A 25,601-nucleotide genomic window follows, 5' to 3' on the forward strand; every position below is an offset into this window, starting at 1 on the left:
GAGGGTGGTCTGGTGACCTGGCACCCTGTCTGCAGGGGTGTGGCGTGCGTGGAGCCACCGGGGCGTCAGTTCCCAGAGTCAGAGTCTTAGACGGAGCAGCGGCTGGCAGGTGGGAGAGGGCCTCCTCAGAAGCGGGGAGGCAGAAGGGGTCCTTTGTCTCAGAGCTAGTGATTAGGTTGCAGTTCTTTGTGCCCACAAGCCCCTGGCAGGAGGGCTCCGTGCGGTAGAGCAGGAAATCCCAAGGCGCAGGCTGCAGGTCCAGGGCCTGGAGTGTTGTTCCTGCAGCTCCAAGACCAGACTGGGGTCTGCTGGCCAGTGTGGACGCTGACCACGCAGTCCAACTCTGCTCCTGCTCACGGTGGCTCCTGGGCGATTCAGTGTTGGGCTTGCTGGACTCATTTTCCTCCATTTCTCGGGATTCTCAATGGTTCTGTTAGGATGATGCCAGGAGAGCACTTGTGCACGTAGCGATGTGAGTTTCATCCTGCCTTGGAAGTTCATTTGTGGTTGCCTTCGTGCCTGTTCCCAGTCGAATAACCCTCCCTCTCCATCTCCCTCCCCGCTCCCTATCTGCCAATGTTACCACAGAACAAAGAGCTCAAGACGCTGTCGGAGCAGCTGTCCACGTCCTCGTCCGCACATGCCGTAGAGGTGGAGCGGCTGAAGAAGGAGCTGGCACGTTCCCAGCAGAGCCGCGAGGACACCGGCCCGGGGCTGCAGGAGGAGGTGGACAGCCTGCGCACCCAGCTGCGGAGGGCCCACTCGGAGCGCAGGGTCCTGGAGGATGCCCACAGCAGGGAGAAGGACGAGCTGAGAAAGGTAGGTGTGGGCGGGCAGCACCCCCCAAGACCACCTTGCCTTAAGCTGTGAAGTTGCCGTGGACCTTACCAGGGCTTGTGCCCACAGACTGGCCCTCTCTCTGGACGTGGGGAGCCCACACACTGTGTCCACTCCTTTGACAAGTGTTGATGGCGTTTCTGCTGTTGACTGGACGCTGGCGCCTGGTTAAGGGCAGAGTGTCTGCCGGCGAGCATCTCTCTTATGGTCAGGAGTTGGTCCCAGGCGACTCTCTTGACAGGAGGGCCATGGCAGAGGCCGTGGCAGCTCGTGGCATTGCCTGCAGGCATGGGGCGCCTCTAGGTGGCCCTGCCTGTGGTAAAGCGTCAGGCTTTGGGGTGTTTACCTCGGATTTAAGCGTTTCAGTCCGACTCACCCCCTCTGTGGGGTGGGCTTACTTCCTGCCCCTTGGAGTCAAACTTCCTGGGTTTGCCCTGCTTTCCTGAACGTCAGGGCACAGAGTTCCTGATCCACTCCCAGGACAGCCGTTCTGACCAGGAAAGTCCCACAGGGCCCCTGAGAGCCCCCTACGGACTTGGGACACTGCTGCTCTCCCAACTCTACAGGCCACGGGGAAAGCACGTGGCCCGTGCCTTAGAGCCTGGCCATCGGCAGGGGTTGCAGCAGGCTGGGCATCTAAGGAGAGAGGGTCTCCGTGTTCTGGATGTCGGGAAAGCAACTTCAAATCCACGGAGAGAGGATGCCAGGACAGACTGTGATTCCATAGACTCCCACCTCCATGCAGCACCACCAGCATGAGCAGAGGACCGCCGGCCTCAGCTCTGCATCTGTGTGTCTCTTTCAGAGTTGGTCCCGATCATCCCCAGGCCCCCCTGGACCTGCACCTGCCACCCCTTTCCATGCAGTGCTTAGGGTGGGGCAGCCGCTGTCTTCACTCGCCTCTTGGTGCCCCGAGCTTAATGGTAAAGCCCGGAGAGGAAGGGAGGTGGGCGCTGAGCCAGAGCCAGCTGGAACGCACACCTCACAAAGGCTCCTGGGGCCCCTTCCTTGGTTTTGCTGCCACAGGGTCCAGCAGAGTCTGAAGTACTTCTCGCATGGGGGCGTGAGGGTCCTCCAGGTCAGTGTGGTCACCTCTCCCCTCTCCACACAGTCGTCTCCCAGGCTGCAACCCCGGGAGTCAGTGTCCAGTCCCTCTGCTGCCAGGCTGGCTATGGTGTGTTGTGTTGTTGGCCTGAGGCTGCCGTCCTTGGGGCTCTTTCTCCCCTGGCTGGGGAGACTGCCCCAAAAGACGGCTGCGTCACTGGCTTGGGCCAGGGTGGCTTAGGTCACTCCTTAGGTCAAGCAGCCCGGTCTTGCCGGTTATGTGTGGAGAAGCCGGTTGCTCAGACCCAGCCTGGAGCCTCTCTGCCTACTCACATTTCTTTTATCACACCCAACAGTGTGCTGTGCTTGTTAATGACAGGCTGGTTGGTTTGTGGAGTGATTTCGTTGACAGCGTTATTGAATATAATTCGCATACCGTTTAGTTCCCTTGTTTAAAATGTACTGTTCTAGCCGGGCTCGGTGGCTCAGCCTGTCATCCCGCGCCTTTGGGAGGCTGAGGTGAGTGCATTGCCTGAGTCCGCGGGTTCGAGACCCGCCTGGGCAGGTGAGACCTCATCTCTACAATAAATCAAAAAATCAGCCGGGCGTGGTAGCGCGCGCCTGTAATTCCGGCTACTCGGAAGGCTGAGGCGGAAGGATCGCCGGAGCCCAGCAGGTCGAGGCTGCGGTGGCCGGGAGCGGCCACTGCACTCCAGTCTGGGCGACAGAGTGAGACTCCAACTCAAAAAAATAAAAATAAAAATAAAAATGTACTGTTCTTTGGTTTTTAAAATATTCACAGTTTTGCAACCATCACTATAGTCTGATTTTAGAATATTTTCATCCCCACAAAAAAGAGTTCCGTTCCCAGTAGCAGACACACCCCATTTCCCCCATTTTCCCACCCAGGCAGCCACTAATCCACTTTCTGCCTTTAGAGCTGCCTGTTCTAGACATTTCGTACAAGTGGAATCATGTAATATGGGGCCTTTTGTAACTGGCTTCTTTCACGTTCAAGAGCCATACACGTCATAGCATGGATCAGTGCATCCTTCTTTTTATTGCTAAGTGATATTTCACAGTGCAGGTATACTTTCTTTGTCAGTTCATTTGTTGATGGACATTTGTGTTGTTTCCACTTTATGGCTATTATGAATCATGCTACTGCAAACATCTTGGGTATATACCTAGGAGTGGGCCACTTGGGCTGTATGTTCAACCTTTTGAGAAACGGCTAGAGTGTTTCTCAAAGCTGCTGCACCATTTTACATTTCCACCAGCAGGTATGAGGGTTCTGACATCTCCACATCCTCACCAGCACCTGTTATTGTCTGTCTGTATTGTGGTCGTCCTGGTGGGTGTGAGGTGGAATCTCGCTGGGGGTTCTGATCTGTATTTCCCTAATAACTGATGATGTTGAGCATCTTTTCTGTGCTTATTGGCCTCTTGTATATCTTATTTGGAGAAATCTTGTTGCGGACAGCACTGAAACTGAAGATCAACTTGAACATGTCGCCATCCTCACAATATTAAGTCTTTTGATCCATTACCTCAGGAAGTTTCTATTTATTAAGGTTACCTTTAATTTTTTTCAACAATATTTTTAGTTTTCAGAGTGTAAATTTACACTCCTCTTGTTAAAACTTTTCCTAAATACTTTATTCTCTTTAATGCTATCATAATGGAATCGTTTTCTTAATTTCTTTTTCAGAGTGTTCATTGCAAATGTATCAAAATACTATTGAGTTTTGTGTATTGGTCTTGATTCCTACAACCTGAACTCATTTATTGAGTTGTTAAGAGGATGTTGTAGGATTTTCTACATACACGATCTCGGCAGATAGAGATGCATTTCTGGAATTTCCATTCTGGAGGCATTCATTTTTCTTTTACAGTTGCCCTGGCTGAAACCTTCAGTACAGTGCTGCGTGGAAGCGGCCTGAGTGGACCTCCTTGTCCTCTTTCTGTTTTTAGGAAAGAAGCACTGTCTTTCACCATGAAGCACTATGGGTTTTTTAAGATGCCCTTTATCATGTTGAGGAAGTTCACTTCTGTTTCTAGTTTGTTGAGTGTTTTTGTCATGAATACGTTAGTATTTGGTTGAGGGTCTTTGAATCTATATTCTGAAGGGACACTTATCTGTCGTTTTGTTCCTTGTGATGACTGTGTGATGTGGGTATCAGGGTAACACTAGCCTCAGAGAATGAATTGAGAAGTGTTCCTCTTCTGTTTTTGGAAGAATTTGTGAAAATTAATTCTTCTTTAAATTTTTGGTCAGTGGCAGAATGATTTTAAAGTCTGTGTTTCTGTGTAGTGCCTAGCAAAAGCAGTGAGGCCCATCTACATACGTGGACCAATCACCCACCACATGCGTGCCTGCTGCTGGGTACTCCATGTACTTCATCTTGTTTAAGGTCAAAACAGCCCTGTAAGGTGGGTGTCCGTTTTACAGAGGGGGAAACTGAGACTCACAGAGCCCGGGATCTGTGAGCTTGCGAAGCTTGTCTTTGCCAGGTTCCACACTTTAGGATGTGATCACAAGAGTCCATTCTGCAGTGATTGGTGCTGGTTCAGTGCCCCTCAAGGAAGTGAGGGCTCAAATCTGGGGCCCTGGCACATGTTTCTCAGTCGCTCCCTACCTGGCTTTTGCAGTGCTCAGGTGCTTCTTCCTTATCTGTGTCACAAAACTGTGGATGTGGTTTTAGTGGGGAAAATTACCTGATGGTCTCCTGCAGAAGGCAGCATGTATCTCCAGGGGTTCCAGGCATAAGGGTGTATCCATGCAATTTAGCCCTCATATTATAAAAGAAATACATACCATATCCCATCCTCCTTTATCCCCACTGACAATTTCACATTCTCTTAGAAGGCATCTGAATTGTTACTTTTTTAAAAAAGCTATGCAAACATTTTGCTATAATAAATAGCAAAAAAATTATTTTTTAGGGATTTGTCTCACATTGTTTCAATCCTGCTTCCTCTTTGAACAGGCTATGTGTTCTTATCCTTTTCTCCCCTTTTTTTGTAATATTCACCTCATTCTGGCAGTGAATCAGAAGCCCAGTGCTAGATTGACTGCTGAATATCAATAGTCAATAGCAAATCTCTTTCCCCTTCCCAGAATTTAGACTATGATGGTCCAGTAAGACAGGGAAAGCACATTAGATGAAGACTAGGCATCCTGTGTTCATTGTTAGCTTTTGGCTCTCTGAAGACTCGGGTTTGAGAGCTGAAAATTTAGCAAGACAGGCAAACACAAAACATGAAAGCCTGTTATCTTTGCAAGTTCCTCAGCAAAGCATGTGAGCTTGCTGTAGCCTTTTCATGGCATTTTTATGGGCATTCAATGACCATAAACAGTGCTAAGCTAGCCTGTTTTGGTTTCATGGGATATTTCTTCCCGTGTACAGTTTTTTCTTCCAAATGTGAAAGGCGCTTTGGCCAGTTCAGTTGTCTTCAACAAAAAGGACATTTTCACATAACCAGTTAAAATTCAAATGCCACGAAAGGAGCCTTTCCTTTGCTAGTGTCCCAGAACATCATTCCCGTTGCTGTCTCTTTCAGCGTGTTGCAGACCTGGAACAGGAAAATGCTCTCCTAAAAGATGAGAAAGAACAGCTTAACAACCAAATCCTGAGCCAGGCTAAAGGTACGTACCAAAGCATCTGAGTTTTGTGTGGGATCTGGTCTCTTTTCCTCACTGATTTTCCCCAAAGATCCCTGACAAGCTTGCTCAAGAGGCTGCTGTGGGGAAAGGACTTTCATAGAGGGAGCTAAAGAAAGAATCGTGATTTTCAAGATCCTGCTGTGACATTTGGGTTCCGAAGTTTAATGAAATGACACATACTTAGCACGGACAGTGTTACGCATGGAACTTGGGGTCAGGGAGACCTATACCCAAAGCATGACTCTACTGTGTGCTGCTGTGTGGCCTTGAGCAAGTCCTTGGCTTCTTCATCTGCAAAACAGACATAAGGTGCAGCCCTCAGTGGGTCATGCAGGTGAGGTTCTTAGGAGGGTGTGAGCACTTGGAAGCTGTTACTGTGGCTGGTTTGTACATTTAGCTTTTGCGTCCGGGGTACCTGACATGGTCTCTTCCACCCAGTGGGCCTTCGCTAATGTTTGCAGAAGAGAGGGTCTTGAATCACATCCCAGGTCAGCCTCTCTGAAGCACCCACCAGCTCTGGGGTTGCTGTCAGTTCCTGTGTGTGCTGCTCGCTACTTTTCAGCATCTGTTGTGGAAGAGCAGGGGTGGGGAGTCCACAGCCCCCAGTCCCTGCCCCAGCTCCACGTGGCCTTGAGCAAACCCCTCTCCCATTCTCAGGTTCCTCACCTGTATCAAGAGAGAACTGAACCACATGACCCCCCGGTCCCAGCCAGCATCATGTCTTGTTGAAAACATAAGCTGTTTTTAAGTTTATCTTCATTTTATTTTAGACTGGGGGTACATATGCATCCTTGTTACATTGGCTATATTGCATAGTGGTGGAGAATGGGCTTATTGAACATTGTATACAACAGGTGATCTGGCAACACTCACCTCCTCCCCCTTCCCACTTTTGGAGCCCCCAGTGTCTGTTATTTCCATCTCTATGCCCATGTGTACCTAGTGTTTCATTCCCACATATAAGTGAGAACATGTGGTGTCTGATTTTCTGCTTCTGTGTTAGTTCACGTAGGATAGTGGCCTCCAGTTCCATCCATGATGCTGCAAAAGACATGATTTTATTCTTCTTTATGGCTGTAAAGGATTCCATGGTACATATGATCACATTTCTTTAGTCAACCGTTGGTAGACACTTAGGTTGGTTCCATGACTTTGCTATTGTGAATAGTGCTGCGATAAATGTGCATGTATAGGTGTCTTCTTTATTTAATGGTTTCCTTTCATGTGGGTAGATACCCAGCCAGTTGGATTGCTGGGTCAAATGGTAGTTCTATTCTTAGTTCCTTGAGATATCTCCATACTGCTTTCCAGAGAGGTTAAGCTGGTCTACATTCCCACCAACAGTGTATGAGCATTCTCTTTCCTCCGCATCCTTGCCAACATTCTGTTGTTTTGACTTTTTAGGAATAGCCATTCTTATTGGTGTAGGACAGCATCGCAGCGTGGTTTTAATGTGCATTTCTCTGATGATTTTCTGTCTATTAGTACGAGTAATAAGTCATGGCAGGAGAGAAGCCACCCGTGCTATTTGTCTTCTCTCCTGCCCCCAGCCTAACCTTGGGCCTAATTTCTTTAATTTCCCTGTGCTCCAAGCACCTGAAAGATCAGGGCTAGGAGGGAAACTGTGGACTACTCCTGGCTTTTCCAGGAGCGCTGCCAGCAGGTGCTGGGGTGGCTGGCAGAGGAGGGGCTGGTGCGTTGACCGAGGGAGTCTCACGTGCGCTGGCGACTTCTCTGCCCCTTCCCCGTGAGCAGGGTCTGTCTTCCTCCCATCTCCAGAGACCAGGGCGGAGACACTAGCATCCCACTGGCCTCACAGCAAGTGAAGAGCCCCACAGATTCATCCAGGGCCTCTGGGATAAGCTTGTTGCGGGCAGCCTTTTAGCAAGAGATTAGTCAGAAAGCGAGTCCATACTTTCGAGGGGAGCCACCCAGAAAATGGCAGCTCAGTGTGCTTCCTTCCAGATGAGTTTGCTCAGAACTCTGTGAAGGAAAACCTCCTGATGAGGAAAGAGCTGGAGGAGGAGCGGTCCCGGTACCAGAACCTTGTGAAGGAGTATTCACGGCTGGAGCAGAGATACGACAACCTGCAGGACGAGATGACCATTGTGAAGGCAAGGAGGGCGGTCCCACTGTGCGGCGCTGCCCAGGACACACGCGCGTGCGGTGCTGCCTTCCTGCCTCTGTTCCTGCCGTCCCTGCAGAGCACGGGAACCATGCAAGGAAGTGGCTGGGCTGGGAGACTCATTCCTGAGGCACCTCCTCTCGCAACTTTGGGGTCTTAGATCTCAGCCACGAGTTCGGACAGTTCCACCCGCTTGTGTGTGCTGTCGTTCCTTGTCTTGTGCTGGGGAGGTTCCTGTACTGGAAGATAATGGTGTGTGCAGTCATGAGCTCAGCTTCCTGGGTGTGTGTGGCAGAGGCCCTCAAGGGCCCGTCGGGTCTCCTAATCTCTGATGAAATGTGGTATATGTAGAAATAATTTCATGATATTTCAGGACTCATCTTACTCTTTATAAACATTTCTTCCAGAAATATGTATTCAAACAAGACAGAATAAGTTAATTGCATAGAAACCAGGAAGAAAGGCTGAGTAGGAACATATATAGACATCTGAAATTTTCCTACCATGCTCAGTTTTCTTTCTGAAAGCCAATCTGATGCAAAAAAAGGGGAGATATTTTTAAATGAACAGTATAAGTGGAAAACTATATTTCTCATATGTCACTATTTTCATAAAATTGACGGCATGCCCGTTGAAGGGGGAGGGACTGTTTGGGGCAGGTTTGCAACATTCTTTTCAGGAGAGGGAAACAGGTAACGTGACTGCCTTTGTGCATTTGGAAGGCAGGACCAGGAGTGAAAGGTGATCTCCCCTGGACTCTTCAGGGAATCTGGCCTAAGGGTCATGGATTCACCTTTCATTCAGAGACTAGGGCACACGATCCTGTCTTTGGAGCCGTGTTGCCTTCTAGCTGCCATGCCTGACTATGAGCACTGTGGATGAAGTGTTGGCAGGCAAGCTCTGTGTGGCCGTCTTTCTGAGAGGTAGTAATACGTGTTCTTGCTGACACACCAGGCAGGAGGTCAGGGCCAGGGCCCACCACCCTGTGGAAAGGAAGTTCTTAAGAATGTTATCCCATTATGAGTTCTCACAGTTTTCTCCTTGAACAGCAAGCCCCAGGCCACAGGCGGAACCCATCAAACCAAAGCAGCTTAGAATCGGACTCCAATTACCCGTCCATATCCACCTCTGAGATTGGAGACACCGAGGACGCTCTGCAGCAGGTGGAGGTGAGTAAGGCCGGCTCTTGGCTGTGTCCTCCAGAGGGCGTGTTTGTTCCCTGTGCAGAGCTGCCCGGGAGTCACCCTTCTGGGGTGTGACCAGTGTGCCCAGGGGCTGATTCCTGAAAGCAGGGTCACAGGCTACTGTGGCTTTGGAGACCGTTCTCTGGAGTTAGCAGGTACTGTGCACAGTAACACGCTACTGTCCACCTAACCCAGTGTTCAGAAAGGAGGGGAGAGGTTTATCCCTGAATCCTCTTGCAAAACTGAGACGCTGATGCAAAGGCGAGATGACTTGAGAAGGGGCAGCTAGGTCATTAAAATGGATCCAAGTTATCATCCCCAGTTAGTATGGCAGACATATAGTGATATCAGTAAATACACTGCGGCTCACGCCCGTAATCCCAGCATTTTGGGAGGCTGAGGTGGGAGGATCACTTGAGGCCAGGAGTTTGAGGCCAACCTGGGCAACAAAGTGAGACTCCATCTCTACAAAAGAGTTTAAAAATTAGCTGAATATGGTGTTGCACACCTGTAGTCCCAGCTACTCGGAGGCTGAGCAGGAAGATCACCTGAGCCCAGGAGTTGGAGGCTGTAGTGAGCTGTGATCATACCACTGTACTCCAGCCTGAGCAAGAGAGTGAGACCCTGTCACTAAAAATAAATAAATAATGAATGTACAAGACTGTCCCCCCACTCAGAAACTGGATAAAACTCAGAACAACAAACATTGGGAGAGGAAGTATGCTGAGTGACAGGATGCTGGTCAGTAATAGCCTCTTAGAGTCACTCATGTGCCTTGCAGTGGACTTTGTGGTCCAGGCATGACTTTGCCAAGAAATACAGATGCGCAGTTTTTCCTTTGGCTTTTGAAAAGAAAGCCACAGGCACGTGAGGCCTTATAGAGCACATAGACACCAAGCAGAGACCGTTGCAAACACGAATACGTGCAGCACGCACCTTGTGCAGGCCCGGCCAGGAGGTGCTGCCCAGAGAGTGTCACCCGACCAGAGGCGGACCCTCCTGTCAAAGCTCAACTGAAGCAGATAGATGGTGAGCAGTTGAGGGGCTTGTGCTGTGACAGAGGACAGTGCTGGTGGTGCAAGGAAAGATGAGGGAAGCTTGACGATGAGCGTGCAGTGGGAGGGAGTGGGGGAAGAGGGAGATGGGCATTGAGATGGAGGGGGGCGGTGGGGGGAGGGCATGACTGGCGATGAGAGTGGAGGAGGGGTGACTATTAATGAGAGAAAGGGAGAGGATGACTGGTGATCAGAGTGAGGGGACATAGGGTGGGGGGAGAGGGTGACTGATGAGAGTGAGGGGTTGTGGGGGAGAGGATAACTGACAATGCGAGTGGGGGTGGAGGGAGAGAGAGTGACTGGTGATGAGAGGGTGGGGGTGGGGAGAGGGTGACCGGTGATGAGAGTGAGGGGACAGAGGGCTGTGGGTGGTCCTGGGACACGTCTCCTGACTGCCGTGCACTTCTGTGTGAGCTTAGGAAGCCTCTAGTGTATGCCTGCTCAAGACCGTCAGCTGTCACCGTCAGCTGTCCACTGCCATCCCCAAGTCGAGGTCCCTGGAGGCTTCCAGGCGCATCATTTGTGTTTGTGCACGTGACTGCTTACACGCGGGCATCGCGCTGTCATCACAGGGCTTGTGTCCTTCAAGGCTGCCAAGGTGGGGTCTGTGTAGGCTGAGCACGAAGTGTCCTTTAAGTGCTGGGGGGACCAATTATATTGTCACACACATACATCCGTGTGCTCAAAGCCTGTTTGGATGTGCTCTTACACACTGCCCGTCTGCTGTCAGGACAAGTGTTTGTACACACATCCTTATGTGTTCAGAGCCCTGGAGGGTAAACCCAGACCTGAGCCTGAAAGGAAAACATCTTCTGGGAAACGAATGCATTGGGATCTGTTGGGTAGATGACCCCGGAGGCAGGGCCTGGATTGCTGTGTTCAAGGTGAACCAAGTGGGGGTGACACCACATTTGCGAGCATGCGTAAACATGCTGAGACTTCATCGGGAAGCATAGGTCCCGAGCCTTTTGATCTTTTTGGTAAGAGACCATTTTCCAGAAGTGAGCTCTTTTAACTTCCAGAGAAAGTGACTCTGTCTTTGTCCATTTGTTCTTGGAGTAGAGGCTCAGCCTTTTTAAGTGGCTTGTGTTGGATAAAATGGCAAAGACTCAGATGTGCTCTGGGTGGAAAGTGAGCCTTGAGTGAGCAGCAGAACTAGCTGACTGGCATTGGCCTTGTACCTGAGAGGCAGGCTAATGTCTGGGCGACAGATGGCCACCAGTGAGGCCACAAGGCCCGTGCTCCCTGAGGTGTGCGTGCCATGAGCCCCTGTCCCTGCCCTTGTCTCCTGTGAAGGATGTTGGCCTGGAGAAGGCAGCCATGGACATGACGGTCTTCCTGAAGCTGCAGAAGAGGGTGCGGGAGCTGGAGCAGGAGCGGAAGAGGCTGCAGGCCCAGCTGGAGAAGAAGGACCTGCAGGACAGCAGGAGAGTCCAGGTGCGTGCCAGCTGCCATGCCCTTGCATGCCCGCAGCTCTCATGGCAGGTGTAGCCCCGCAGGCCCATGCTGATCCAGGTGGCAGAGAGCTTCTCCACACGTACTGAAGTGACGTGACATCTTCCCCATGAGCCCCACACGCCGCCCAGCTTGACGGGAGGACGCTCCCTAGTGCCCCAGGGCTCGGGGCTTCTTTAATGAAGCCAGGGGTGTCTGAGGCACCGTCACTACTTGCAGAGAGGGGAGGTCATGCCAGGAGGCCAGGACGTATCCTGAAGTCTAAGATGGTCAGATTCTAGCGGAGAAGACCTGTTCCCCTCTCAGAGGCTTGTGTCCTTCAAGGCTGCCAAGGTGGGATCCATGTAGGCTGAGCACGAAGTGTCCTTTAAGTGCTGGGGGGACCGATTATGTTGTCACACACATACATCCATGTGCTCAAAGCCTGGTGTGACCTTGAGCTCAGCTCCCTGGGTCAGGGCAGGCCAGGCATGAACCACTCACCCTCCTCTCCTGCGGCTGCCCCCTCCTCTCTACCCTCCTCTCCACTCTCCTCTCCTGTGCTGCATCTTCTACCGTCCTCTCATGGCTGCCACTGCTGCCCTTATCTCTCGTGGGCTCACCCTTGCCTCATTTCAACCTCCTGCGTCTGCAAAGGAGTATTGTACAAAACCTTAGTAGCCCCAGAAGTCATCCCTCTGTCCCAAGGACCTTCTTGGCAGCTTATGCTGGTCTGGGCTTATTGTAGGTCCACAAGATGTTTACTAGATGAGAGGAGGTAGAAATGTAGGCGACATCCTTGGCCCTGAGGAAATTCATACCTAGTTTGGGAGAACCAGTCACATCATAGGTGAGAAGTGGAAAATGACCTTGGTGGTGCTTAGATAAGTCCAAGGTTGGTGCTGCAGGATGGAGATAGCCCGTGGGATCCAGCGGTGCTGCTGAGGGGGAGCCACGACCTATTTCTTTGGAGGCGCAAGGACCATCTCAGTGGACACAAGGTCACGTCCAACATGGGTCACACCATCAGCGGGCCACGTAGTGGGATTGGCAAAGGCCTTTGGTCTGTCTCAAGACTGAAGGACCAGCTGTAGGGTAGATGCCCACCCAGTGCCCCCATCCCTTCCCCACCTCTAAGCACACATCTTGTGCTCCAGTCAGATGAGATGCAGAGTCAGGTCTGTGTCACAAGCCAATTCTTGGTTTTTAAGTACAAGTCAGTCCTGCTGATGGGCGGGCTAGACCAGGATGGAAGGGAAAGGATCAGGTTCACAAGTGACACATTCAGTGAAACGAGAAGCTGTCCCGACAGACAAGTGGAATTCAGGCCAGTGGAAGCTTGGAGAGCGCTACGGATGGCATCTGACAGTGCCCAGCCTACCAGCAGCCCCTCGCAAGATTGTCAGTTCATTTCAGAATCTGGCTTTAGACCGCTATCTTGATACCAGATCTAAAAAACAAAACAAAACAAACAAAACAAAAATCAAAAAACCACCTCTATATGTTAGTGATTTGGACCACTGCCCTGTAGTGTGTATAGGGATCTCCCTTTAAGGAGAATGACCTTGTTTCTGGCAGTTTAGTAGGAAAGGCAGAAGTGAAGCGGGGGAGTATGGGTCCCTCTAGAGCACTCTGACACTAAGTGTTTAGAGGTCAAGTTCTTGGATTCATTCTTTGTCCCCAGGGGAATCCTGAGATACCTGGATCTTCATTCTGGAGAGAGAGGGCCAAGGATCTCAGCCAGAGACGAGGCCACACTCTGAATGCAGAACAGCAGGGAAGCCTGAGAGGTCCTTAGTGTAGAAGTGGTGGAACCACAAGGGCAGGGTCTCTGTGAAACCAGCCAGTGGTGGGTGTACTTGACCTCCCATCCAGCCAGCAATCAGTGTACTTACCTCCCATCCAGCCAGCAGTTGGTGTACTTGACCTCTCATCCAGCCAGTGGTCAGTATACTTGACCTCCCATTTAGCCAGTTGTTGGCCTCCCATCCTTACCTCCCAACCAGCCAGCAGTCAGTGTACTTGACTTTCCATTTAACCAGTTGTTGGTGTAACTGACCTCCCATTTAGCCAGCGGTCTGTGTATTTGACCTCCCATTTAGCCAGCCGCTGGTGTACTTGGCCTCTCATCCAGCCAGTGATCTGTGTACTTGACCTCCCATCCAGCCAGCCGTTAGTGTACTTGACCTCGCATCCAGCCAGTGGTCAGTGTACTTGACCTTCTATCTAGCCAGTTGTTAGTGTACTTGACCTCCCGTTTAGCCAGCCATTGGTGTACTTGGTCTCCCATCCAGCCAGCAGTCAGTGTACTTGATCTCCCATACAGACAGTTGTTGGTGTATTTGACTTCCCACGTAGCCAGCGGTCATGTACTTGACTTTGCATCGAGCCAGCTCCCTTTGCCTGGCCTAGCAAAGTCACCTTGGTCACCAGGTGATTCTGAGGGGCGCTCCTTTACAAACATGACTGCCATCCCAGCCCCTTGAATTTGATTCGGTGAGCTCCATTTTCTGAGACCCTGATACACTCTACTGTCATCCATGGTCATGTGGCAGATCCACTGCAGGGCTCTCACTGGGTAGCATGTGGAGTGTTGACCCGAATAGTCTCACCCTTGCACCGCCTGTGAGGGCGGAGACAACACAGAGATGGGGACCTTGGAGAGGTCTCCCAGACTACAGGACTAGAAACATCCTTCATCTGGAAGGGCCTACAGGAGATGCCCAACCTGGACCCTGTCTCCAAGCCTGGGCACACGCTATCCACAGCGGGGCTTACCATCACCAGCCCTGTAGATGATCTGATTAAACTCTGTCAGCTCTTGCCTCTGAAACCCATGTTATTCAGGGACTATCACCCACTTGAAATCTCTCCAAGCACTCATGGAGTCATAGCTCAGCGAATCCCAATGGGCTGCACTCCAGCTGTGGCCCCTGACTCCCCTAGCTCTGGCATTCTGATGCCTGTGCTGTGGAGTGTCTGTTTGGTCCCGCTGCCACCACTTGGGAAACAGAGCACAAGGCCCCTCCCCTCCCCCACCAACTGAAGCACAACTCCTTAGCCTTGCTGACAGAAACAGCTTTAGGAGTGTGTGGGCATCCTCCTGCTGCTAAAACAGCGTTGTAGACCAGGTGGCTTAAAACAGCAGACACACTCGCTCCTGGTTCTGGAGACAGAAGTCAAACCCAGGTGCCGACGAGCTGGGCTTTCCTGGAGGCCTGGGGGGAGACCTGCCACATGCCTTTCTTAGCCTCTGGCGGTGCTGGCTGGCAGTCCTGCAGTCCCTGGACACACAGCTGCAAGGCCCATCTTCACACGACCACCCTCCCTGTGTGTGTCTCTCTTCTCAGGAGGGCACCGGTCCTGTTGGGTTAGGGCTCACCCCAGCGACCTTATCTTGATTACGTCTGCAAAGATCCTATTTCCAACTAAGGTCACGTTCGCAGGTGCCAGGGGTTAGGACTTCCACCTCTCTTTTGAGGGACTCGACTGAACCCATAACCCGGTGTCACACGTGCTACCTGTAGGGGGCCTGCAGGGATCACGCGTGCGAAGCTGCAAGGTTAGGGGTGAGGCGGGAGGGGTGGGGTGTCTGTGATACACCTCATGGTAGGCTGAAGGGTTGAGCTACACCTTGCAGTGGAAAGGAAGTGGGCTTGTGGAAGGTGGAGGTGCTGGGTGTGCACCTGTGGGTGGAGCTGGCAAGCTTGGCAAACTGGGGCATACGTCTGTGGGGCATTGCCTGTGGCTGTGCTCACCTTCCTGTCTCTATCCATGCAGGCGGAACAGCCGCAGACTGTCATAGATTTGGGCCCGGATGCAGATCTGGCCTACAACAGTCTGAAGGTAAGTTCCCTGGGGACATGCTTCCCCAGGTGGTGGAGTGCCGACAGCAAAGCTGGTGTCTGGAGACCAGCACCTGAGCAAGTCAGCGAGGCAGCAGAGCCCTGGGCAAAAACCTCCCTTTCCACCGTCAGCTGCTTTACGTGTGAAATGGGGGAAAATGCGTGTTTACTACAGGAATGATGATAAATGCCTACATGATACGGTTTCAGCTAAAAAAAAAAACTGTGGCCCAGAGAAAAATCACTGTAAGACCTCAGGGCTAGCACAGTGTAAGGCAGGGACTGTCAGTGCAAGTGCCGCTGGCCTCGGGGGATGGCATGGGGATTGCAGTGGCCCAGGGTCTGAGGGTAAGCACCCTAGAGCAGAGAGGAGAGACATCATGCCAGCCCACCGCACTCCCCTTCTCAGAGACTTGGTGAAGGGGAATGTGTCTGGTCTGCCAGTCACTCGGAGGGCTGCAGGGAGCTCTGGGAATGGCTGCGTTGTCCAGGAGAACCTCCGTCATCATTCCCATGGTCTTTTCCTGTTTGTTTTAGCATGGCAAAAGCACGTAACATGAAATACACCATCTTAACCCATTTGTGAGTGTATGTTTCGGGGGTCCTGAATGCATTCATAATGTTACACAGTCATCACCACGGTGCACTTCCGTAGTGCTTCGTCTTGGGACACTGAAACTCTGCACCTGTTGACCAATCACTCCCCCGTCCCTCCTCCCCTAGCCCCAGCAGCCACCATTCTACCTTCTGTCTCTGTGATTTGGACAACTCCAGTCTCCTCATATGGGTGGAGTCATGCCGTATCTGTGTTTTTGTGTCTGGCTTATTCCACTTAACATCGTGTCCTCAGGGCTCATCCATGTTGTAGCCTGTGTCAGAATTTCCTTCTTTTTCAAGACTGAATAATGTTCTATTATGCATATATTCCATATTTTGCTTATGTATTCATTCATTGTTGGACATTTGGGTTGCTTCCATGTTGTAGCCAGTTCTTTTGAGTATTTACCCAGAAGTGGAATCGCCAGATCATGTGGTAATCCTATTTTTAATTGTTTTTAAGGACTGTTCCACTGCTTTTCACAGCAGCTGTACCATTTTACATTACCACCAGGGGTTTTGATTTCTCTACATCTTTGTCAACACTTACTATTTTCTGTTGTTTTTTTTTTTTTTAATAGTAGCTATTTTAGTGGGTATAAGGTGATCTCTCATTGTAGTTTTCATTTATATTTCCCTAATGATTTGATACTGGGTATCTTTTCATGTGCTCGTTGTCCATTTGCATATCTTTGAGGAAATGTCCGTTCAGTCCTCTACCCTCATTTGGATTAGTTTGGGTTTTTGTTGTTGAGTTTTAGGAGTTCACTACATATTCTGGAAGATAGTCCCTTATCACAGGAGGCCCCCCAACCCCTGGGCTGTGGACCAGTACCAGTCCATGGCCAGTTAGGAACTGGGCTGCACAGCAGGAGGTGAGTGGCGGGTGAGTGAGCCAAGCTTCATCTGTATTTGCGGCCACTCCCCATTGCTGACATTACCACCTGAGCTCTGCCTCCTGTTCGGATGGGCAGCGGCATTAGATTCTCATATGGCGCCTACCGTGAACTGCATATGCGAGGGATCTAGGCTGCACGCTCCTTATTGAGGATCTAATGCCTGATGGTCTGAGGTGGAGTGGAGGCGGTGATGCTAGCGCCGGGGAGTTGCAACAAATACAGATGAACATGAGCAGTGAGTGTGATGACACAGAGGCCATCATAAATCACTTGCTTGCATACTCATATCAAAACTATTGGTGAGTGGCAAGTGAGTTGATGTACTTCAAATGTACAGCTACATATGGTGGCATAATTATTGAATAATTATGAATAGTTATTTATAATATATATGTAATTCTGTTGTACAATTATATGTAATTATTTCATTATATATTACACGTTTCATTGTTTGTTTTAAATATATTTATTTACATTATATATTATATATTTACATTTCATTATTCTATATAAACATACATTTCATTGTGTATTTCATAATGTATTACAGTATAATAATAATAATAAAGTGCATGATAAATGTAATGCACTTGAATCATCCCCAAACCATCTCCAGTCTGTGGGAAAATTGTCTTCCATGAAACCAATCCCAAAAAGGTTGGGGACCACTGCCTTAACAAACATATGATTTGCAAATGTTTTCTCCCATTCTGTGGGTTGTCTTTTTGCTCTGTTGGTTGTGTCTTTGGTGCACAACATTTTTAAATTTTCGTGAAGTTTGATTTGTCTGGTTTTTCTTTTTGTTTCCTATGCCTTTGGTGTCTGGTCTAAGAAATCACTGCCAAATCCAATGTCATGAAGCTTTTGCCCTATGTTTTCGTCTAAGAGTTTTATAGTTTTAGGTCTTACATTTAGGCCTTTGATCCATTTTGAGTTGATTTGTGTATACGATATGAGGCTAGGGTTCAGCTGAATTCTTTTGCATGTGACTATCCAGTATCCCAGCACCATTTGGCTTTTTAAACTGCCAGGGCCATGCAAATGGTATAAGAAAGGGTGTTTTATAGGGGTTTCCTTCTGGAGTTACTGACTAGACCTATTTTCCTCATGTGGTATTTTAACCATTTAAAACTCTCCAGGAAGACTAGCAGTCTCTTCATGTGATCAGTGCCTGTGGCAGAGGGACTGTGTGCAGGTCTCTGCGTGCCTTCCTGAGGGAGGCTTCGCCCCAGGGGGTAAGAAGGAGCGTGTGAACTCGTGAGCACTTTTGGCGTGTCCATCCCACCCGTCCTCTTAGAACGGACAAGAGCTGTAGCCCAGTTGTCCTCTGGGAGCAGGTCTGGAGCCCGCAGCATCAGCATCCCTAAGAGCTTGCTGGAAGTGCACATTCTCAGGCCCCCACCCAGGCCACTGGATCAGGAGCCTGGCGTGGGTCTGGCCCTCTGTGTTTTAACAAGCCCTGCAGTCATTCTATTGCCCCTCCCAAGTTGGCTAACCATGGTTCGACTCTATCCGCAGAGCACTTCCTCCCAGACTCCTGCTTTCAAATCACGCAAAAACTACCCCAACTCAGCCGTGCACGAACAAGATGCCCTTCTGTGCTTCCGTGGGTGTCACCTCTGCTGCCTGTGTGGAGCCTGACACAGAGCGGGCTCAGTAAATACACGTCCAGAATGTCACAGCTCTAAACACCTCCACTCAGCTGCCATCAGCCCAGGAGGATTCTTAGGGTACAGACCCAGCTTTCCCATCACTGTCTCTGATAAAACTGGACCTCATCTTGGTCTGTGTCACAGAGGCTGCTCCTGGGGACCCTGGGGTTAGACCCACCCACTGTGAGGGAGGGCCAGCGTTGGGGAGGCCACTGAACCAGGCCCAGCCAAGACCTTCAGGGACCAGAGGACCACTTAATTTTTTTTAAAAGCTTTATTGGGAAGACTAAAAGGGAACAGTATGGTAAATGAAATAGTTAGGTTGTATGAGAGAGGACTTGGAAAATCTTCTGAGTCTCCAACTCTTATGACTCCATTTACATGCACCTTGTTTTTTCCTCCGACCTTTAACTCCAGCTGGAATTAAGCAGAAAGCGTAGCTTACTTTATTTCCCTCAAATCATTCTTGTGCTCCAGGCAAGTACTGGATCTTTAAAACAAGCACATTACTGGTAACAGTACCTGAGGGCAAAACAAAGCTGCACATTAAGAGTTTTCTTAGACACGGTACCCCCTTACTCCTAGCCTCTCCGGTTTCTCAGGTGATTTTTTATAAAAAGGAAATGGGTCTTGTAGGCAAAACTCACTCAGCATACGTTTAGTGAACCCCAGCTATGCACAGCCCTCTGAATGCTTGCAGTACTAAGGGTGGGAAGTACCTCCCTCCTCAAAACCATAGACTCTGCCTGAGCAGCTAGGACCCAGCTCTGAAACAGGTGATGTGTCAGCTCACCTGACTACTCAGGTGTTTCTTCCAGCTTGAGCCCCACCCAGTTGGATTTGGAAAGCTTGCCCACAGGTGCATAGGTCAGTGAAAAGCTATGCTGGGAGGATCCCCTTGACAAGTGATTTTTGCTCAACTCTGGATCCACCTGCCAGAAATTTAGGAATGTCCCCTATCCTTCTGGAACCCCTAGAGTAGCCCTAGCTCGGGGCAGAAGCGCATTGTCTGCATGCCATGCACAAGGCTCAGGTGTCCACTGGCTGGAGTGAGGTCAGGCGAAGGGTCCTTGGGGCCAGTCACTCCTTTAGAGCAGCAGCCACAGGAGAGATGGGCTGGGAAAGGGGTCTCCCTGGAGTGGCCATTGGCCTTGGCCGGGTGAGAAGGTGGAGGTGAGTGAGTGGCGAAGATGGTAGGGGTGGGAGGAATCACTCTGGGGTCAGCAAGGGGGCAGCTGACCATTCCCTGGCATCCAGCACAGCGGAGGGACAGGCCAGGTGACCCAAAGAAGCCATGACCATCACCAACCAGGGGGCTTTCTGAACAGAACATAGACCTGGCCATGGCCAGCAGCGGCGTTGGCTTTTTCTTATCTACCTGCTGTCAGCCAGAATGGGATTCAGATCAAGAGAAGGGTGCCCGCGACTCAGAGCTTGTGCCAGAGAAACAGGGCGCTGAGGGTCCAAGCTGGCACTTGGACATTTGCTATCTTAACTGACCATAAATGCGGACTTACGTGACACTGAGCGTGAAATAGAAAAGACCCAATTGAGAAGGTCCTTTCAGTGACTTGTTTTTTTTCTTAATGTGCCCTTTATATAGGAAGTTTTCATTTTATTTGTAAATTTACCCAAGTCATTCCGGTCATCTTGGAATAATTTAAAATACAGAAAAAGTTAGAGAATCTTTGAAAATCCACATTCCGGCTGGGCTCGGTGGCTCAGCCTATAATCCCGTGCTTTGGGAGGCCGAGGTGAGTGGATTGCCTGAGCCCGCGGGTTCAAGACCCGCCTGGGCAACTTGGCGAGACCTCATCTCTACAATAAATAAAAAAAATACTAGCCGGGTGTGGTAGCACGTGCCTGTAGTTCCAGCTACTTGGAAGGCTGAGGCGAAAGGATCTCCGGAGCCCAGCAGGTCGAGGCTGTGGTGGCTGGGAGCGGCCACTGCACTCCAGTCTGGGTGACAGAGTGAGACTCCAACTCAAAAAAAAAAAAAAAGAAAGAAAGAAAGAAAATCCACATTCCTGCCACTTAGAGGCAGTCTTTGATATTACTTGGGTATTTCTTTCTAATATTTTTATATGCATATTATTTACATAGCTGTTAAAAACTTTATATTCTGCTTTTTTCATTTAACATAAGAATTGGTCCACACAACAGTCTCTTTGCAAACATGATTTTTCGTGGTTGGTTAACATTACCTTTCTCTAATTGCAGAACATACTAATTGTTCTTGTGCTTTACTATAATAAATAACTCTGTGATGAAACTAGGCTTTTTTTTTTTTTGAGAGACTTATACTATTTATAAGTATTCCATTAAAATGCCTCAGAATTCTAAGAAAGAAAACTGTATCTGTTACTGTTTCCAGTGCTAGATTTGTAGGAGAGCCTGTTCCACAACTCTTGGGTGGAACATGGACCCGTTTTCCTGGCACAAAATATTTTGAATTATAAAGCTGTGGTGCAGTGTTGGTCATACAGAGAACTGCCTCCAGAGGTGTCGCATCTGGTGCTCACACCTGCAGCTCAGGGCGTGAGTTCAAATGCAGGCCCAGCTCTGACTGCTTGATGATGCCACTTCGAACTTTCACCATGCTTTGTGTCTACATGGGAAGGCCAAAGCCAGGTGTGGTGGTGGCCTGTCGTCCCAGCTACTCAGGAGCCAGAGGCGGGAGGCCCACTTAAGCCCAGGAGGCTGAGCCTGCGGTGGGCTGTAATTGTGCCGCTGCACTCCAGCCTGGGTGAGGGAGCGAGACCCCCCTCTCTAAGTTTGTTTTTAATGGGCAGGCTGCTCGCAGCCTCTCCGGTGGACAGGGCAGGCGGCCTGGGGAGGGGAGGGGGCCATGCAGTCGGGGCGCCTGGACCCAGCGAGTGACGAGCGCGTCCTCGGGCTCTTCCAGAGGCAGGAGCTAGAGTCAGAGAACAAGAAGCTGAAGAACGACCTGAACGAGCTGAGGAAGGCCGTGGCCGCCCAGGCCGCACAGAGCAGCCCCGGCCACGGCTCCCACGACGGCTACGGGCTCCTGCTGAGTCAGCTCAGGCTGGCCAGCGAGGAGCTCGAGGTGCGCAAGGAGGAGGTGCTCCTCCTCAGGACCCAGATCGTCAGCGCCGAGCAGCGCCGGCTCGCCGGCCCGAGCACGGTAGGGCGGTGTGCCCACGCGTCTTTGCCCAGAGGGTTTCCGGCCCGAGAGGGCAGGGCGCTGTGCCCTGGGGGCGCCTCTCAAGGCCGGGCGTGGCTCTTGCTGAGGCTGAGCGGGACATTTCCAGACACTCCCGAGGTTGCCGTGAAGACACTCAGGAGGTCACCGCGCGTGGTCTTGTCTGCCCCGCACACCCTTGCTGTTTGTGTCTGGAGCGGAGTCGTCCTCTCTGCGTCCTTCCAGGGCAGCCAGCCCCGCTTGTTTTTCCCTCCTGACATCCTCACCTCCTGGAACAGACTGGAGTGTGGGAGGGGGGCCGTGGGCCACTCCGTGGGCTCCAAGAGCCTAGGCCACTTCAGGCATGGGCCCTGCAGCGCAGGGGTGGGTAGACGGGAACGGGTGTGCTGGACCAGGCGGTGGCCATGGCCTCTGCATTCAATGCCTTCTCCTCCAGGGACGCCATGCTTGGTCTTCCCCCCGGCTCTGCACCCGGGTCTCTCACAGCCCAGCCTTGTCGCTCTGTCTCTCTTCCAAAGTGACTAGTCCTGCCTGGGTCAAACTGCAGTTACCTGAGTTCTTCCCAGGCCTTTCTCTTTTCCCAGAAGCGTGTTTTTACACCTGTATGTTGGGTCATTTGCAGCAACTGTTTGTGTGACCAAATTATTTCTCAATCTGGGGCCTTCCAGGAGCCAAACATTAATGCCAGAACAAGTTGGCCCAACAGCGAAAAGCACGTGGACCAGGAGGACGCCATTGAGGCCTACCATGGGGTCTGCCAGACAAACAGGTAAGGCTGCCTCTCGGTGACGGTAGCAGGGGATGGTCTTCCTTGCCCAACCTGCCAAGGCCTGTTCCTTGGACACTGACCGTGCACTCGGCGTCAGGGAATTACTTATCAGGGGACGTAAACAAAAGGGAGTGACTCAGTCCCTACCCTGCTGTCTCTTGGGTAAGATGCGAGGAACACACCAAGGGTGTCTAGAACCCAGATCCCCTGAAAGGCACTGCGAGACGGGAACATCCCTGGGGGAATGGCGGGAGGTGGCGGGGGGGCAGCTGGCAAGGATTCCCTTCTCTGGAAGAGGACGCTAGTCCAGAGGTGCCTGACAAACCGTGGGGGCTGTCCTGGCCACCTGCTGTGATGCCGGGCTTGTACACACCCTGGGTGTCACGGGGCGGCCCGTGCTGTGGCTCGGAACCCCGTCTGGGCCCTCGCAGGCGGAATGGGAGTGTTTCCATCATCTTGGCCAAATGAGCTCTCCCTGGGCTTAGCAAACCGAGCACCTTGGGAACCTCCTCGAGGACGGGCTGCCTGAGGGCTCAGACGAGGGAGGGTGGTTGTCTGAGGGAGGCAGCAGGCCAAGGGCTGTCAGTGGACAGATGCAGACCCAAGGCAGATTGCATGGGTCCCTGGAACCACTCACGCCCCATTCAGTAGCGCCCTCACGACCGCTCGGTGCCTCAGTCACCCCGTCTGTGAGCTGGGGACAGCCATGGCAGCATGCTGTCCGTGGTTTCTGAGGTTCGGCGAGCTAGGCCACGTAATGTGCCTCGAACAGCGCCTGCTCGTGGAGCCCGTGTGGTGTTAGTGCTGTTAGCACTGTTTCTGTTGTCTCTGCCTTCTTGGGCACCTACAAAGTGGAGCTGGTCTTTTCCCTGGAGACCTTGCTCCTGCCCCAACAAATAGGATGTCAAGCCACCATCATTGAGCATGTGTCCAAAGTTGCTGAAACCAACAGACATTTCCAGAAAATGTCATTAGGTGGCACTGTGAGGGCGACCTGGAGTTTTTGCAAGAATGTGGCAGAATCTCTGAAGACTTCCTAGTGCTTTGGTTTCCAGTCCCTCCTGCAGAGGCCCAAGGGGTTAGCTCACCCACAATGGCCCCTGACCGAGTCAAGGTAGGATCCAAAGGCCTGGCTTGGGCCAGGCCTTGGCTCAGGTGATCAGGAGGCCCCCGGGGGAAATGACATTTATTCCCAGAGAGATGCTGTTCTTTTCCTAAAGAAGGAGTGAAGGTGACTCAGTGCTGAGACTGGAGTCAAGATTTCATCGTTTTAAATTACCTTGGGCTGAAGATAAGAAATGAAATTAATAAGAAAAAGGAGCGCAGGTGACATTTTAGCAAAAAGAGGCGTGCGCGGTCCTGGCCAGCCATTGTCTTCCGATCTTTGGAATCAGCGCTGCTTTCAGCCACTTTGTATTCAGGGATTGAGACCTGGGTTTAGGTTTTCCCAGGAGTTGCTTAATACGCTGGCTTTGTCTTTCTTTGAAGCAATAAGAATGATGGTGATAAAATAAAAACAGCTTTTATTGTATATTGAAATAATTCCGTTCTCAGCAAGCCCAGTGCACAAGAGGGGATTAATAGCCTGTGAAACTGAGCTACATGCAGAAAGTAGCCACTGTGCCCAGGAGGGAGGCCTGTAGCACCCACTCCGGCCCGCCACAGGTGCAGCCATTCCAGGTGCTGTGGGGCGACCGTGGCCGGCTGCCCTCTCTTCCAATCTGGCTTCAGCCTCAGCTTTGAGAAAACAGTCCAATGGCTGTGAGTCCCAGCACAGAGGGAGTGGGGGCAGCCAGGGGGTGGCCAGGAGGGGGACCAACCACGGGGTCTGTGGAGCCCAGCAGCAGGGCGTCCCGTTAGGACGAGGGTCCTTTCCTACAGCTTTCTTGGCATGGAGAGTTGTGTGGTTTACACACAAACCGTGTCCATGCGTGTGTGACTTGTGGGGAAAGAGGGCCCCTTTAGAAGTTTGATGAGCTCCCCCTAACCCCCAGAACAAGTCACGGTTTGTACGCTGACTTTGGCTTCAGTGTCTGGAGGGCACGCTTCCATCCTGCGCCGTCACCAACCCTTCCAGTACCATGGTCCCAAGATCAGCTGGTTTTCACCTGCTAGTCACCACAGCTGGAGAGCTCTGCTTTGGTCTTCAGAGCTGTGTCTCTGCCCTTGGCATTCCATGAGGAGCCAGGGTGTCCCTGCTCTGGGCGGAGCTGCAGGAGCTTGGCACTGCTGCCTCCAGGGAGTGCTCCCTCCTTCACCTCCAGGAGCAGGAGGGCTGGGCATCAGCAGTCTGTCTTTTTGGGGCTGCGGTGCGGGAGCAGTATTGGAGGCAGAGGCATGCACAGTCACAGAGGTGGGTAGAAGCGCAGCCAGGGCTCAAGTCTGGCTCCAAGAACAGTGCTCTTCTGACCATGCTCATGCGTTCATGGCGAGGGGGTGGTGCGCCTGGTTCCTCTGGCCCAGGACACCTTGCAGCCCCTCTCCACCTGGCAGGCCTGGGAGCCACAGGAGGCCCTCAGCCCAGGGTGGCTTTCTTGCTGCCCTCAGGCTCAGGCAGGCCAACTGAGGCCGTTCATCCCTCCCACCATCGGTCCAGGAGTCATGTTTACTGAGGGCAGCGGGGGCGGGGAGGGGGTTGTGTGCAGGCTCAGAATCTTGTGGGAGCCCGGCAGGGGCAGCCAGTTCCATGTGACACTTCCCTCACCAAACCCTGCAGCCATTCCTGGCTGAGCCCAGCTCTCTTCTGGGAGGCGATCGTTTCCTCGTGTTTCTCCAAATTCTGTTGGTTCTGAGTGGTGGCCCCATGGCAGGGCTGCTTCCGTCCACACATGTTCTTCCTCAAGGGGCCAAGCCTGGGCCTCAGACGTTTCTGTCCTCCCTGGGGTCTGAGGAGGCGCCTGCCCTTTCTCTGAGATCCCAGGGAACATCCCAGGAGGGTGGATAGGAAGCCAAGGTGTGGACTGAAGGACGAGCAGTGCTGGGCAGAGCAAGGGCGGGCAAGTCCTGCTTCCACATCTTCACAGAGGGAAAGTCAGTATCTCCCAGGCCTCGTGTGTGGACTTCAAACCGGTAATCAAAGATCGGGAAGAAGCCTTGCAATGATTCAGCTGCCTATCCAGGGAGAGGGAGGTCTTGGGAGTGCAAGCAGCAGGACAGGCCGGGGCCATGCATGTGTGGACAAGTCTGGGAGGTGCCTGGGTGTCTGCCCACTGCCTGTCTCCCCTGCCTGCCCCAAACCTGCTCTCTGGCCTGTCATTCCTGCCTGCTCCCCTGCCTGACCCTCCCCACCTGCCACTGCCTGCTCTCTGGCCTGCCTCCCCTGCCCCCCCC

At 51.6% G+C, this 25,601-nt stretch overlaps 1 protein-coding gene across 1 annotated transcript in view; it reads left to right on the forward strand.

The window, feature by feature from the left end:
- The window catches only part of MYO5B (myosin VB), a 180,734-nt gene that overhangs the window by 120,492 nt on the left and 34,641 nt on the right, over positions 1-25,601 (forward strand). Inside the window, exons 19-26 of the mRNA XM_021715771.1 lie at positions 589-819; positions 5,446-5,530; positions 7,514-7,662; positions 8,723-8,842; positions 11,209-11,349; positions 15,127-15,192; positions 21,245-21,484; positions 22,171-22,271. Coding sequence (XP_021571446.1) covers positions 589-819; positions 5,446-5,530; positions 7,514-7,662; positions 8,723-8,842; positions 11,209-11,349; positions 15,127-15,192; positions 21,245-21,484; positions 22,171-22,271 — 1,133 coding nt within the window. The remainder of the gene's footprint in view (positions 1-588; positions 820-5,445; positions 5,531-7,513; positions 7,663-8,722; positions 8,843-11,208; positions 11,350-15,126; positions 15,193-21,244; positions 21,485-22,170; positions 22,272-25,601) is intronic.

The sequence above is a fragment of the Carlito syrichta genome, unplaced genomic scaffold (genome assembly GCF_000164805.1).
Source record: "Carlito syrichta isolate Samal-C Ts95f unplaced genomic scaffold, Tarsius_syrichta-2.0.1 Scaffold307624, whole genome shotgun sequence".
NCBI lineage: Eukaryota > Metazoa > Chordata > Mammalia > Primates > Tarsiidae > Carlito > Carlito syrichta.